The sequence below is a fragment of the Magallana gigas genome, chromosome 10, assembly GCF_963853765.1.
Source record: "Magallana gigas chromosome 10, xbMagGiga1.1, whole genome shotgun sequence".
Taxonomy (NCBI): Eukaryota; Metazoa; Mollusca; class Bivalvia; order Ostreida; family Ostreidae; genus Magallana; species Magallana gigas.
Window position 1 is genome coordinate 7,479,075 of NC_088862.1, and position 16,841 is coordinate 7,495,915.

Consider the following 16,841-nt stretch of genomic DNA (forward strand, 5'->3'; position numbering starts at 1 on the left):
GCATAGGGATGTTGTATAAAAATTGTAGTGAAATGTACATTGATATGTTGATACATCCCATCTCGCCTTGACTGTGAAATACAAGTGAAAAAGGTAAAAAAATTAGTGAGGCGAAATGGGGATTTCCTAATAAAGGTACTGTAAAAACGGAACTTCTAAATTGGCGAGATTTTTCGATAATGATTAGATAATTACACAGTTGTTTTGAAAAAGTGTCAGAACCATTTGTTATTTAACATGTTTAAGACGGCTGGATGGTCGTGACAATTTTTAGACTTTATTGATCGATCTCTCTAAAAAGAAGAGCTCTGTAGGTAAAAATATACACGTACATGTATAGGAAAACACTCAAATCTTAAAGTAGTTGGAATTTTAATTAATAATAGTCAAAAGATAAAAATAAAAATACATGTAGAAATTTAAAATGGATCTAAAGGGTACTATATTGACGATCCAGCCTCCTTTATTGTGATATTTACGGGTCGCTTGCTCTCATTAAGACTAAGGTTGGTCCGATCCTCATATATGGCCTCTTGTTGAATCAAAGCTTATAAATCCTCGCATTATAATTAACGAGCCAATATGCGTTATATACTTTTAGGCCTTTTTTTCTACACTAGATGTTTTATGATGTACATTGTATATATATATCAGAAGTAATCGACAATGTTTTAATGAACAGAAAAATATTGAAATTAAGCAAACACTGCAAGAACACAAGACAGGGATAACAAGAAACTTCAAAGTACATATAAAGAATTTATTTAAATTACTCTTAGATATTTATCTCAGCTTTATACTAATCTAAGATTAAATAAATTCTGATAAAACTGGAGCGTTTCTGTAATTCATGACCAGCCCTTTGTGACTCGGTCTGTGCATGGTTATGGGCGTTAGGCCTGTAAGCGAGAGGTCGCTGGTACACATCCCGCTGTTGTCACTCGAATTTGTGCGTTGTGCACTTGGACAAGGCAATTTATCTACATTGTCTCAATCAACCCAGCTGAATTTAGGGTTTAACCTGCAATTGACTATAGTGTCCATTCCATGAGGAGACAACTTTCATCTGCTCAGAACCATGTAAACCGGGGATATGCACCGACCCTATGCACCTAATGGCACGGAGAAGGATTTAACTAACTGATACAAAGTGGGATACCGGATACCTTTTTATTATTCATTCTATTTATCGAATATTTATAATTTGTATTTAAACTCATTTATCATTTTATTTAGCAAAATAACAGCGAATGTTTTCAAACTCTTTATTAAGTGAAATCAATAAAATGTACATTTTACATGATAGCTCACATATGATATTGAATTTTTTTCACATGACCTCTGTCAAATTCGGTAACATAGAGGTTATCTCCCACGTCGACATATAGACCGTATGGATGCCGCATGTCACATTTGTCAATAAAGCAGAGAAAATGTCCATTCTGATCAACAATATGGATACGGTTGTTGTCATAGTCTGCTACTAGTATCTGGCTCTGGCTGTCTGTTCTTATTCCGACTGGATCTGACAGGCACGTAGCATCGTTTTTGAAAGTGGGGGGGCCAGACTCATCCAAAAAATTCTTGACAAGCAAAAAAAAAAAAAAACAACAAAAAAAGGAAAATTTAAACTTTTTCAAAATCTTCAAAATCCTAAACCGTGGGGGGGGGGGGGGGGGGGGGGGGGGGGGGGGGGGGGCTGGCGAAGTGTATAACTTCAATTTCACTCCTCATTTCCTTATTTTCATATCAATTTACATATTCCCAAAAAAGTGGGGGGGCCAACTCCATGATAATTCAATTTTTTATATGTAAATTTTAAAAAATTGGCTGCTGCGAGAAAAAGTGGGGGGGGGGGGGGGGCCAGGCCCCCCTGGCCCCCCCCCCCCCCTGATGCTACGTGCCTGGATCAAATGATTTCTTAGAAGTGGATTCGGAATCAGGACCAGTGTATTTAAATCGGAGCTTACCGGCCTGATTAACAACCACTACTGCACAGGCTTCGATATCTATGACACAGATGTTCAAATTCCGATTTTCACAGATGGCACCAAGCTGGGCTGTTGAAAAGAGAGGTTTGCCTTCGTCATCAAATTGAATGATTTGTTTCTCGGTGGAGCCAGAGTAACGGACAATTTGCGATTGTTTTTTATCATCGCGAATCAAGGTAACCAAAAGGTCCCCAGATAAGGTACTGCACACATTTAGAGGTCTCCATGTCAATAGTTTGACCACTTTTTCTATCCGGTTTCCTTTTATTACATTCACACTTCTATCATAGTAATCAGTATAAACCAGATCTTCACTCACTGACAATGCTATGTCTGAGGGTTCATTCCATGACTTGGTTTTGATAGAATCCAGCAGTTCTCCCTGGATGTTGTAAAGTTTTACGAAACTGCTATTACCAATAGTCCACATTCTTTTATCACTAACACACATAACTCTATACAGACAACAATATCCCGTATTTGTACATGATAAAATTTTTGGTTGAGCTAGAAGAGGCTTGTCTAAAGGAGGGGACGTAACTCCCGGATGTTCGATTAAGTCACCATGTTCTGTTGTGATACTCCCTGATGACAGCGATCCAAACTGCTCACACAGTTGCTCTTTGTTGATATATTGGATACAGAAACTAGGAAATGTAATTTTAAGCTTTGGAACTGAACTTTGAAAACTATCTTTCTTAGAATTGTATGCAGATACAAGATAGAAATCATCTGAATCCAGCACATTATTGAGATCACTGATATTGTGCGTGATCTCTGCTATTACGTTGTTGATTTGGCTCTCCTGCTTTTCCATGGCAGTCAAATATTTTTTATGCAAATTACTTATTTCTGATTTGTTCCTTTCGATAATCGTCTCTATTTCTCTGTGTAAGTCTTTTCCTCGCTGTTCTATTTCATTGGACAATTCCAGAAAGCCTTCATTAATACTAGTAGTAGTTATTTGATGTTTGATTTTTGACACAACCTCGTGGCATTTTGGTAAAAAGGAGTTCTCCAATTCTTCTAGATCTTGTTGTAAGATTTCTTTTTTTCTCTGGAAAGTTATCATTATGTCATCTGCTTTATGTCCTAAATGATCATACGAGGAAACGCATCGAGTACAAATTGGAATGTTGCATTGTTCACAATGGAGATCGCATTGTTTGGGTGTGTGTTTGGAACATGTAGGAAAAATTGGAATAAACTTACGCCGTTCAAATGGCACAACTTTATGCTCTTTGGATTCATCTAAGAGATGGTTCCCAACACATCTCGCACAAATGTAGAAGCGACAGACTTCGCAGTAAAATGCAGGACCGGAAGTTCCACACAACTTACATCGTAAGACTTCCTGTGCACATTTCCGAGGGTCCATGGTCTTATAGTTACAATGTACTTGCAGATTACAATCTGGAAAAGTTATGGATGAAGAACATTTAACACTGTAACATATTTGACATGTGAAAATACATACATAGGCATTTAACTTATGTTTGTATGACATATATAAAAGTTAGCAACACGTACCAAAAGATATACATACTTGTGATACGGAATTTCAGAGAAAATATTAGTTGCCAATTTACAAACCTAAAGCTTAAAAATGTGAAAAAACCCAGATCCTTCCAGTTCCCTTAATGGCATCTACTGAATCAATGATACATGAGATGTGTGTAGTAGTTAAATTAGATAAATTAGACTTTGAGATGGCAAGATCTAGGTTAATCAAAACAAATCGTAATAGTTTAACAAGGTCGCAATTCTATTGGCTATTTTACAAGGAAGAAAAACTGTTTGATATCGTGTATACGTTATACATTTGATACTTAAGTCATGGTGTCAAAATATGTAGACATCAGCTAGCGAGATTAAACTGGGTATATTATAGATAACGTTCATATGACACACTTCTAACCTTCTTGTCTTACTACTTAATTTGTCCTTATTATCACCCAATTAGATAATTATCAAAGTTTTTTAGGGATAGCCAAATGACATAAGTCACTTTCTTTTCCAACAATGTTAAGACATTATTGCAAAGAACAAATCTACTTTGTTTAATATATGAAAAGTGCATTATATTCATCGAAAATGGTAGAAGAGGATGTTCTTGTGTAATTCACAATGCGACACAATTACAAAAACTTCCGTCTTACATATACGTTATGAACGATACTTATCATCTCATGATAAAATGCTATTTTAAATGTGTTTTATTTCTATTCATATAGAATCCATATACATGTATATACTGAGCAATTCTCTCACGAAAGACTCACTATATATAATCAGTAACTAGTTTTTATTTTTATCACATGTTTATCTTAATATACGGTGGATATCACTCATGGGATACATTTTTGATATTCCACTGTGTGTTCTTACGCCACTTGATGATATAATTAACATTACATAGGTTTGGGCGATTGATTAACAAAAGAATGAAAAAGTAAAAAAAAACAAAAGAACAAACCAAAAACAGTTAAAAAGTATTAAGCGCACACATTCCGCTTGCATAAGTAGTTCTTATAAAAACTTGAAGTTTGGTTTACTATTTATGTAACATTTTACTCAGTTTTAATTCAGTTCTATTACCATGAAAGATGCAAACATACATAAAATACACTTCGACCTGTTAATTCAAGAATGCACATTTTGTCTCACGCGTAAGAATTTCGATCGAAAGATCGATTCATTAATGATCTCGATGAACTGACTTCAATCATAAGAAGATGCTCCTTGAACTGACCTCGATCTATCGATGTTGCATAATAGTAGATAGGAAGACGGCTTGATTTATAAACAAGGTTACGTTATAATGCGACCTCAGTATCAAGTTCTGTTGGCATTCAATGTTTTTCAGTCGCAATAAATTATTTTAATACAACTCTCTCTTTGTTTACGTGTTAATGCTCTCTGAAGAGCCATACTCAGTATTCTGTAGAAGAAGAAGATACATTAACATTTAATAATTACGTTAAAAATATAAAACTAGACAAGGAGTTTACGAACGGCTTTCCCCAAATTTATTTTAAAATTAAATTTGTTGACGGTTTATAATGATGAAATTATGGTGTACAGATTCAAAATATTTTAGATTTTGTAAAAATACAGTACTTTTTAAATTATTTTACATCAAACTGATCATGATGATTGCTTCTAGCTATCAATATATCATTATTGCCGATCATTCCTTTAAAAGAAATACTTGTTTTAACTCATATTGGAAATCAATATATGCCATGTTTACTGGTCTCGTATTCAAGATTGATTAATTTTGTTCTTTGTTGTTGGAATTTATTAATTGCATATTTTGTTGCAAACAATTCTATAAGAAGGAAAATACTTGTAATAAAATGTTATTATACAGAGTCGGATAACATCAGTAAAGAGCTAGCTGCCTTACTTGACAATTGTACTGGTGAGTTCACAATGAAGTCATGTGGAGTTAGAGGTGAATAATCCCGTCTGCTTAGTACTGTCGGCAAATTTGAAAGTGAAGTTTGAGTGTTCATACAAACTACCTACTTTACTTTCACAGATCATGAGTCCTTAATAAAATTTTCCCATCCATTACGCAGATTTCATCAGTAGACATTTATTATTTTCTGATATTGGAGTAAAATTTAACTGATTTTTAACTTTATGTAAATACAAGGGTTGATCCAAAAGTAAAGTCACACTATGCACCACTTTTCACGCTGGCGCTGTATTGTATAAAATGATACATCAAAACTTTCCTTATCAAAATTCTGAAAGTAAAATTTTGATTAAATTTCGTTGAACACTTAACAAGATATTGAATGTTTGTAGGATGATCTATACGTGACATCGCTGCGTCATGAATTCACGTCTTTTTAAAGGTTTGTATTTATGCATAAACTACGTGCTTCCAAAATTTGAAAAAGACCAAAGCAACACAATATTTTGAAACAGATATATCATATACTTTTTCTAACTGTTTTAAAAATTTAGGGACAATTACCGTCCATTTCGGACATATACGCAATGCCCTTTTTCTCTAGATCAAGGGATAAAAAATACTGGACATGCCAATAGTGATACAGGCATTTTTTGCTTCGATGGATAGATTTCATTAGAAAATGTACTGGAACTGACATATCAATCTAAAATTGAGAGCGAATGAAAAGGGTTCCCTTAAAGTTGTTCCAGTATTTAATAAAAGCATATACGTTTATAAATAAATTAAATAGACAGAAGGTATTCGCTCTGAGGGAAAGTTGAAACTAGAATCTTACGTTATGATCATATATCATAAAGTTACGTTCATGACTTCTTGAAGAGACCTCGACAATTTAAACTGATCGCACATTAAATAATATCCATTATATTACCCCATCGATCACAAAAATAGTAATTAGTTACTTTATGAATAAAAATTTTTAAATAGAGCATCTTGGCCAATTTTTAAAGAATACCAAATTCAGAATTTCTACAAGAACGGCAAAGATCTAGAATGACGTCGCTAGCGTGCGGCGACTATTCTTGCGTCACGCTCTAAAAATACATTATCTTCAGAAAAATTAATCATAATGCAGTAAATTTTTTAGATCTGAACTGAACAAGGTAGATATCTCAAAGCACAAGTTTTTTGTCACTTTACGCGGATTTTTCACGATTTTATTGCATCTGTGACATTACTTTTTTATCAACCCTCGTACTATGCTAAAACCTAAAAAATGAAAAATAAAAATTTCATCAAAGAACTATATATGAAATTGCGAGTCATATTTGATTTTATATTTTTCCCCTATGATTCAACATTTTAAAAAGTGTTTCAGGTACATGGAATTGATGTGTTATTTTTTAGAAGAGTTCATAAGATATATTTCTTCGCACTCATTTGCAGTATTGACGTCAGAAATAACTAATTTTCTAAATTGGCACTTTAAAAAAAATATAAATATAGTATACATGTAATATAAATAAATATAATAGAAATATGGAGTGCAGATTTGAACTCTCGAGTTTTAGATAAAATAAATCTTTGATAAAATTGTTTTGATTGTTTAATTCTGAACGCTTAGTATTTATGACAACAACTGAAATTTTAGCACCCCACATACTCAGGTATGCATTTAAAAAAAATGAGTAGACGGTTATTAGATCGACAATAAATGGGACATCCCGGGACATACAGGTCTCGGACTACATTTACACTGATCCTCATAACTGACTCTCACTTGAACTTGACAGCTCATGCTCAGATAAGCTGATTACAAGCTTATCTTTTAAAAAAGATTGGCTAGCTAGCGCTGTAGCTATCGTAAAACAAAGAAGCGGATTTCTATAACATTGGTTTCAATTTCTGAATTGATTAATTAACAACAGGAAAGCACAGTGGTGTACCGGAAATGTGCTGGAGTGGGGTCTCAATTTACATGTGTAGAATTGTGAATCCAGAGTGGGCTTCACGTCGGCAATAGCATAGCTCACTGACTGTGCCTTAATCATTATGTTTGTACTGTAATTTCAATTTTAAGGTAAAAATTTTCAAGAACCATAGGTACTGTTTTGTAGCCTTTGTATCTTCTCGGGCCTTTTCGGCGAGCTCGGAAAACATATCCGAAGTTGTTTTCCGAGCTTGAAGTAATTTAAGATAAAACTAGCTATTTATTATAATATTGAAAATAACTTTGCATTACAAGACCTAAGTTACTGTTACTTTTTGACATTTACAATAAAACACAAAACTTCATGTGAAGATGATAAAACTAAATTTAAAACGTACAGTTTATCTACAGTAGTACAGTATTCCCAGAATCCCCTACTATGGAGTCGAGCATGCGTATTCCAGTGAAAAAGACTAACGTAGTTGCTCGAGAGCGCTAGCAATAAAAAATATCCTTGTAAGGCATTTAAAAAAGATCATATTTTTCAGCTCAAATCTTTAACAGACCCCTTTAAATAATGTATAGCCCTTGCATTCATCTTAAATGGTATAAAACAAACTGGAGGAAAATTTAACGAATCAGAAAAATTCAATTTTTCACTCACCGACATCTTTAGCATACACATATTCGATACGTTTAACAGAGTTCACCAACATTTAAAATACATATTATTTGCTTTCAAAGCTTTTTGGGGTTGCCTTAAAAATTTCTGATGAGCAAAACTGTTTAAAATTTTGTATAATTTCTGTTGGTAATGCTGTTATACCTTAAAATATATATGCACTTTTCTGTTAATAGAGATTAACGTACCGTGGTTAAACTTCACACATGGCATGTTGAAAGGGAATTAAGAGAGAGAGAGAGAGAGAGAGAGAGAGAGAGAGAGAGAGAGAGAGAGAGAGAGAGAGAGAGAGAATGAATAATACGCCACGTTCAAAGACGGGGAATAGATAGTTGAGCATCATTTAAAGAAAACAATCAACCCATCCAAACACAAAGCAAATTAAAACTCATTTATTTAATGCATGCTTGATTCTAATTGGTAAAATTGATATATTTTGAACAAATAGCACAAATCGATGACATGAATTTATATTACTCGATGGTATATTTATGCAAATCAGCCATTTATCACTTTGAAAAACAGGACATGACACTTTGTATGATTATTTAATTTTGAGTGTTATTGGACACATATACATTAGTTTAATGAATATATTCATTATTTTTTATATTGAATTTTTTTCACTTTACCAGTGGACCATTCTGTTACAAAGAGGTTGTCTCTATTGTCCACACATAAACCGTATGGCTCATGTAAATCACAATTGTCTATGTATTGGAGAAATTGTCCGTTCTGGTCTAGAATGTGGATACATTCGTTGGCAATGTCTGCTATCAGGATTCGATTCTGGCTGTCTGTACAGACACCTTTGGGATTAAACGGTTCTTTTGTAGGCGAGGGTGGACCAGTGTATTTGAAGCGTAGTTTACCGGCCTCATTTACTACTACCACCGCACAGGCTGTCCCATCGACCACACAGACATCTAGATTCTTATTTTCAGCTACGTAATTAATGGACCATTTTGGTGGAGAAAAATATAAAGGTTGAGCTTTGCTATCAAATAGAAAGGTTTGTTGTTCTTTTGAATATGCGCAACGCACAACTTTTGTTCGTTCTTTACTACCCCCAAGCATAGTAACCAAGAGGTCGCCTGCGACTGTACTATTTACACGAAGTGGTCTCCATCGTTGTGATCTCATCACTTCTAATACCTGTGTATTCTTTACCATGTTCACAGTTTTGTCAAAGAAATCAGCATAAACTAGATGTCCAGAATTTGACACTGCTATATCTCTAGGGTTATTACCTGACTTTGTGTGGATTGATTCTATTAGATCTCCTTTAAGTTTGTAAAGTTTTATAATATTGCTTTCACCACGAGTCCATATTTGTTCATCAGTTGTACATGTTACACTAAACAGGTGTTCAAAGTCTGTATCAATGGTTGTGATAACATGTGGTTGCTCAAGAAAAGGACCTGGATAAGCAACCGAAGAAAGCGATGCAGCCCTGGGAATCTCTATTTTGTAGGCATTTTCCTTATCATTAATATAGAATTCTGACAATATTCCAAACTGTTGATTTAGATCTTCCGTGTTTATTTTCTTCGAAGAAAAACAAGGAAACTTAGCACGGAGAGAAAGGGGCAATTTTCGAAATCCATCATTTTTAGATTTGTAAGCAGAGACAAGGTAGACATCATTCGAGTCTAGCATTTTCTTCAGTGTAACTATTATCTGTGTGATCAAAGAAATACTCTGCGTGATTTCATTTTTGTGTGTCTCTAAAATAGCCGTATATATGATTTCCATTTGGTTAATTTCATTTTTTTTCTTGCTTATTATCTCGTCAATTTCTCTGTGCCACTCCTCACCCCTTTTGGAGATAGCAGTTGTCAAACTCTTGGAATGTCGTTCAAGTTCAGCTTTCTGTACTGGAATAGTTGCTGCAATCTCATGATACCTCGGAATGAGAGATATTTCAAGTTCGTGTAAATCTTTTTCTAAGATTCCTTTCTTCGTGTCAAAGATAGTCATTATGTCGATTGCTTTATGTCCTAGATGTACATTAGATGAAACACATTGTGTGCAAATCGGAATGTCGCACTGTTCACAGTGGAGTTCACATTGCTTTTTCGTATGCATTAAGCAATAAGGGTACTCAAAAGTATGTCCTCTTTGCCTAATTGGTACGACTTTATGTTGTTTAGATTCATCTAACAGATGTTCCCCTGCACACCTCTTACAAAGGTTGATGTGACAGATGTCACAATAATATTGGGGATTAGGAGTCTCACACAAGTAACATCTTAGGGCATCCTGTGCACTTTTCTTAGGATCCATGATCTTGCGTAAATGTAGAATATGTTAAAGGTAAAGTCTGAAAAACGAGGAGATATTTTGTAAAATTTTTTGAAAAGCGTTAACTATTGCTTTAGAATAATAACAAAATACGACAGCTGTCTCCATTTGGTCACCAATTAGCTCACCTGAGCCAAAGGTTTAAGTGCGATTTCTGATTACCTCTTATTCGCTGTCTGTCCGACCGTCTGCCTGTATGTCTGCCCGACAGTTTGTAACCTTTTGCATATTTGCCATCTTCTCAAACCATGGGGTCTAAAATTAACCAAACTTGCTACAAAACTTTCTTATAGATTGTTAATTATAAATTGTTAAAATTAAAGGCGAAATCTGTTTCAAAAGGAAGATAAATATGTGACAGCAAAAAAAGGGTTTGTTTTTAAAATAATCTTCTTCACAAGAATCTCTAATCCAGAAATTTTAATAATTACACAAAGATTGAATTTGTATTGAAAGTTTAAATCTTTAAAACCATGCATGGTCCACGGAAAAACTTTGAGGCCTCAACAAGGGTTAAAAGTTTAATTCAGAAATATACACCTTATAGGAAGAATTTAAAAAAATCTTTTTTTCAACAATTACAATGCTACAATTCTATGTGATTACTATGCCAGCGTCCTAGGTTAGTATAAAGTGTAAAATATAAAAATCGTGACCCCAGGACTAATTCTGGGACTTCAACAGGGGTTTAAATTTTAACAAAGAAATATTAAGGGAAAATGATTAAAAACCTTTTCCTGAAAAAAAAAAATACAACGCTACGTTTAGTGTTATTAATACGTAAGCATCCTCATGTCTTCGTATCATTATAATCAGGTCACATTGACATTTACGTACTTTTTGGGATTATTTATAGTTTATTTCTAACTTTGATCTTGATACAATGAGACCTAGAATTAATAGGTTGATCCAGCTTAGATCTTGTCAAATATTGAAATATATTATGAGAGTTTTACAAAATGTTTGAAGAGTATCATATTTTAATAAAGTGGAAAAAATACAAGAGATTAATGTGGTCCACGAGTCTCATGTTATTTTTATCAATTTGAGGAACAAATGAAAAAATCTACATCTCATTTTGCACAAATACTATGAATTGACAATTTTCCCGTAACTTGAATGAACTTTCCTGCAAATTCAAAAAGTATTTATTTGCTAAAATATGCTTTGTGAAATTTAAAACTAAATAATAGTGGACAGCCAATACAGTAAATATTACTAATCAATCCTTGCGTTCAACAGCGCTTGGCGTTTCAGCATGGCTTTCAGCAAGAGGGTAAACATTTACGCATTTCGACAGAAATGGCAATAAAAGAATAAAAAAAGATGGAGCCAAAATATAAGTGCGACCTACATATCTAGATCTTTCAAGTATTTCTATTTCCATTCTTTGTTACATGCAGGCGCCTGATTTAAATATAACGCTCCTATATCGAACTTAGTGTAGAGATTTCTTAACACTGTAAAGAGTAAACATACTTTATTTGTCAGGTGTATGATCATGTTCATGAATTATTTTCACCATCTGTTTATTTCGAAAACTAACTTCCAATTCCAATGCTGTCATTCAAAATTCCGCGATGTAGATAAAATTTTAGAATTCTAGTTAATAAGATAAAAACTTTGAATTTCGGAACAACTTATAAACGCAATCACGAGGTTATACATACAGGAAAGAGATTCAAACTTTCAGTACATGGTCAACTTCCAATCATTTGTGAACAGTGTTTCAAAAAAGGTTCCTGCAAACTTGATTCTGTTGATGCAGTGTTACCGGTTAATCATTATCAATTTGACTAATCTTCAAAATGCTCTTAAAAACATGTACATCTGATTGTTATGAACAAAAAACAAAATAAATATTTAATACAAGTACTTTGCATAAAAGGATAGTTATCTAATCACATAAAATAATCTTAAATTAGAGAGAATGTTAATCGTTTATATTTCAATATGTCTTTTGCATTTGCTTAGCCTAGACATTGTTACTATAGGGTCAAATTGAAAAACCTAATACGTATTGACAAATGAGCAAGGGAAGTCTTTGAAAAAAGTAAGCAGATATTCCAAATAATGCATACAAAATAATCGGGAAGATTTTATCCAGAAATACCCAATATTTATTAATAATTAAATAATCAAAATGTATACCGTGTTCGAAGTAACAAATGCAATATGAGTGTTAAATACTCTTACTGTGAAAAACCAAACGTGGCACTTGCACTACTCGTCCTGTTCTAGTGTCGTGTGAATAAGTCGCATGACGCAAACATTATCCTTGACAATTGATTCGCTTTCACGATAAGAACATGGCACCATCACGTTTAAACCGAAACGGTTTTTAATCATTTGTTTTATGCATCATAAGAACGAGACTCTGTGTTGAAGTGGGACTGTCTCATTGTATTTAATTGTAACAATAACTTCAAAATGATTGTCAGCCGAAGTCTCAAACCGGAAGGCACCCGTAGAACACATGAATTGGGTCTACGCGTAAGAAAATAGTGCAGAATCTTTTAATGCATTTCAGTAAATATATACTATAAAAACACACATTAAATCGTTTTAAGTCCTCTATGTATAAATTAAATTCTATAAAGAAAATAAACAAAAAGCTTTATTGATCAAAATATTCTTGCTCGGGTTCAATAGTTGTAGCGATTTGTGGAATGAGTTACGTAACTGAATGCACAACGCCGTCGACGATTCAGTTGGTGGACCAGCTCATTAATCAATAGTAGAGGTCGAAGGTTGAATCGAAAGTAAAGTTCCCAAACGCAATGTGACATTTTTGAAAAGTTGTGAATTCTATTTTAACAACCTGCACCTGAAAAATACCGAACTTCATGCGCGAGCCGAGGTTAAAATCTGGACGGGTCATACACAGATGTCTTCATATTAAATAAATGTTTCATTGGCTTCGAGTCTACTTGCGGTATGACTGCTGTTCATCTTTAAAGGAATTTTGTACATAGAAAATAAAAACAAGTCTAAATTTGCCTTCTCGTTCATTGACTCTTTAGTTAATTAAACTGAATTTAAATTTTGAACAATGCATCGTGAGCAAAATCTATAAAGATTATACATTTTGTGTGACCAATAGATCAAATGATATATACAATCTCATCGATTGAAGAACCAAGTTAAATGTTAATGTCCATGTTGTCCGGCTAATTTGGAATATATAATTTTTTTTTTAATGTTATTAGACATAAGTTGACACTTTTTTCTATACTTTATAACGGACAAAACCAGTCATATTCATGATTAAAAAAAATTCTTGATCAATATCTTAATGTCTCTCATCAGAAACTCAGCTGATCTTTCTCCCATCGGTAAATATATCGCACCAATATTAAACCTTTGAATTCAGAAATAATGCATGGTTGTTATGTTTTAAATTTTTAATTTACCTTGTGGTAGTACATGTAAATAAATAGTACTTATCCCAATTTTAAGAAGATTAAAAACTACAAGTCTTTATCGTAGTTTTAAAATCTGATTTACAATTAAATCCTTTATTGTAGCCCTTCGAAAAATGTGAAACTAAATCGCTTTCGAAATTAAGTTCATCGTTTCCAAGACACGCATGAAAATGTGCGCTTAATAGACGAGAGTGTACTGAAAGGACACAGTTCCATGAAATGACAATGTCCGACATCATTTGTTAATTTTGCTGTTAAAAGCGTTAATTTCGCATATATTAGAAATTTTAAAATCAAACAAATCTGAATTAATAGCTAAAATTAACAATTTACAATTATAATACAATAATTATTGCTCTATCAATTGTCCGTGAACATATTACCGCCATGTGCATATTTTTCCTAGACATGAAACCAACTCTCCTTCCTTAGCACTAAGTAACTGATCTAGACATTTTCCTTCTTTTTTTTTTAACCAGTCCTTTAACTGACTTATCTCTGTACATTTATCAGTTAATGTTTTTATTATTCTGTTGATTTATTTTTAACGACATATAAAACAGTCAATCAGGAAAGGTCTACCCCAAAATATGACGTGATTCAATCACTTTTGGTCTCCATTTTCTAGTTTTATCGATTTTAAAAGCAGTTGACTGAATTCGGAGTATGATTTTTAATGAAAGGACCAGTTGTATCGGAATTCGTGTAGATGATGCACGAGTTTACACAAAAAAGTAGTAATTGGCGAAAACATTTATTTTTACCTATTAATTTTATATGAATCGCTGCAAGAAAATCGTGACGGATAAGTTGTTATAGTACTTGGAATAATCTTATTGCAAAAAGAACTATTTCTAACGTCAGGTACCTGTGTTTGTTATCGGTATACAAATGTTAACATTGTTCGGTAATTCAGTAGTTTGAGAGTTTTCATAAACCTTTTATAACAGATACCGTTCGACTTGTGTTTTTTTCCTTGGATCACAAAATTAAATAAATCTAATGATTTAAATCATCTACCAAAATATAGTTGTTTTGATTTTTCCGGTTGGTTGTAGTTTTAAAAATTTTTCCTTGGGGTCTTATTTTACATAAAATACCGATGTGTCAATTTTTCTACATTTATGAAATACAGTCCCAACCGGGAATAAGTAAAATTTAGACAAAGTATCAGGCAATTGCAAAAAGCCGAATTTTAACATACTAGATTGAAACAACTTATTCAAACTCATAATTTTTGTACATATTTGAGGAAAACGTGGACAATTACAAATTCAAACTTTTAAGACCCCGTCTTTCTGTACTCTCAATACTTTGATCTATATATGCGATTCCACCCCAATTCATCAGTTATATAATGGTATACATGTACATTGAAGTGGCCGTTGACATTATATTAAAAAAGTATATCATTAATGTTTTATTATTATTTTGCAATATGAGTGTTAAATACTCTTACTGCGAAAAACCAAACGTGGCACTTGCACTACTCGTCCTGTTCTAGTGTCGTGTGAATAAGTCGCATGACGCAAACATAATCCTTGACAATTGATTCGCTTTCACGATAAGAACATGGCACCATCACGTTTAAACCGAAACAGTTTTTAATCATTTGTTTTATGCATCATAAGAACGAGACTCTGTGTTGAAGTGGGACTGTCTCATTGTATTTAATTGTAACAATAACTTCAAAATGATTTTAAACCATATTTTGGTTATCCAGTATATTTGTATATGCATTGAAGCATTAAAGAAGAAAGTGTTAACAGTACAAATCCCCCCTACATAAAAGCACACAATTATAATATCTTTAGACGGGGTCACGTGACCCCGTCTATTGGTTTACTGTCAGCCGAAGTCTCAAACCGGAAGGCACCCGTAGAACACATGAATTGGGTCTACGCGTAAGAAAATAGTGCAGAATCTTTTCATGCATTTCAGTAAATATATACTATAAAAACACACATTAAATCGTTTTAAGTCCTCTATGTATAAATTAAATTCTATAAAGAAAATAAACAAAAAGCTTTATTGATCAAAATATTCTTGCTCGGGTTCAATAGTTGTAGCGATTTGTGGAATGAGTTACGTAACTGAATGCACAATGCCGTCGACGATCAATAGTAGAGGTCGAAGGTTGAATCGAAAGTAAAGTTCCCAAACGCAATGTGACATTTTTGAAAAGTTGTGAATTCTATTTTAACAACCTGCACCTGAAAAATACCGAACTTCATGCGCGAGCCGAGGTTAAAATCTGGACGGGTCATACACAGATGTCTTCATATTAAATAAGTGTTTCATTGGCTTCGAGTCTACTTGCGGTATGACTGCTGTTCATCTTTAAAGGAATTTTGTACATAGAAAATAAAACAAGTCTAAATTTGCCTTCTCGTTCATTGACTCTTTAGTTAATTTAACTGAATTTAAATTTTGAACAATGCATCGTAAGCAAAATCTATAAAGATTATACATTTTGTGTGACCAATAGATCAAATGATATATACAATCTCATCGATTGAAGAACCAAGTTAAATGTTAATGTTCATGTTGTCCGGCTAATTTGGAATATATAATTTTTTTTTAATGTTATTAGACATAAGTTGACACTTTTTTCTATACTTTATAACGGACAAAACCAGTCATATTCATGATTAAAAAAAATTCTTCATCAATATCTTAATGTCTCTCATCAGAAACTAAAAAATTGATATGATAATAAGGAAATGAGAAGTGAAATTGAAGTTATATAGTAAGCCAGCTTCCACCCCCCCCCCCCCCCCCCCCGGGAATAGGATTTTGAAGATTTTGGAAACATAACATTTTCTTTTTTTTTTTTTTTGCTTGTCAAGATTTTTTGATTTTTTGGATGAGTCTGCCCCCCCCCCCCCCACACTTTCAAAAACGATGCTACGTGCCTGGGATGGTCGTGACAATTTTTAGACTTTATATTGATCTCTTTAAAGACTTGAGAAGACTCTGCAGGTATAAATATACATGCATAGGAAAACAATCAAATCTTAAAGCTATAATAGTTGGAAATTTTATTAATAATAGTTAATAGCTAAAATTAAAAATACATCTG

The 16,841-nt window shown here is 33.3% G+C and overlaps 1 protein-coding gene and 1 long non-coding RNA gene across 3 annotated transcripts; both read right to left on the reverse strand.

Moving 5' to 3' along the window:
- Positions 1-1,257: 1,257 nt before the first annotated feature.
- LOC109619553 (E3 ubiquitin-protein ligase TRIM71) lies at positions 1,258-3,668 on the reverse strand. 2 transcript variants are annotated; one of them, XM_066074000.1, is made up of 3 exons: positions 3,585-3,668; positions 1,905-3,404; positions 1,258-1,519 (listed from the first exon to the last, which is right to left on the reverse strand). In XM_066074000.1, exons 2-3 carry the CDS (start codon positions 3,367-3,369, stop codon positions 1,308-1,310), a joined length of 1,677 nt encoding a protein of 558 aa, XP_065930072.1. In that variant the 5' UTR covers positions 3,370-3,404; positions 3,585-3,668; the 3' UTR covers positions 1,258-1,307. The 2 variants fall into 2 exon arrangements, with proteins under 2 accessions (XP_065930072.1, XP_065930071.1); XM_066073999.1 differs by lacking the exon at positions 3,585-3,668 and having other exon boundaries at positions 1,905-3,542.
- A 5,355-nt stretch (positions 3,669-9,023) lies between these two features.
- Positions 9,024-12,695, reverse strand: LOC136272410 (uncharacterized). The gene is made up of 3 exons (XR_010710411.1): positions 12,531-12,695; positions 10,497-10,589; positions 9,024-10,353 (listed from the first exon to the last, which is right to left on the reverse strand). It is a non-coding gene; the product is annotated as an uncharacterized lncRNA (long non-coding RNA).
- Positions 12,696-16,841: the final 4,146 nt, after the last annotated feature.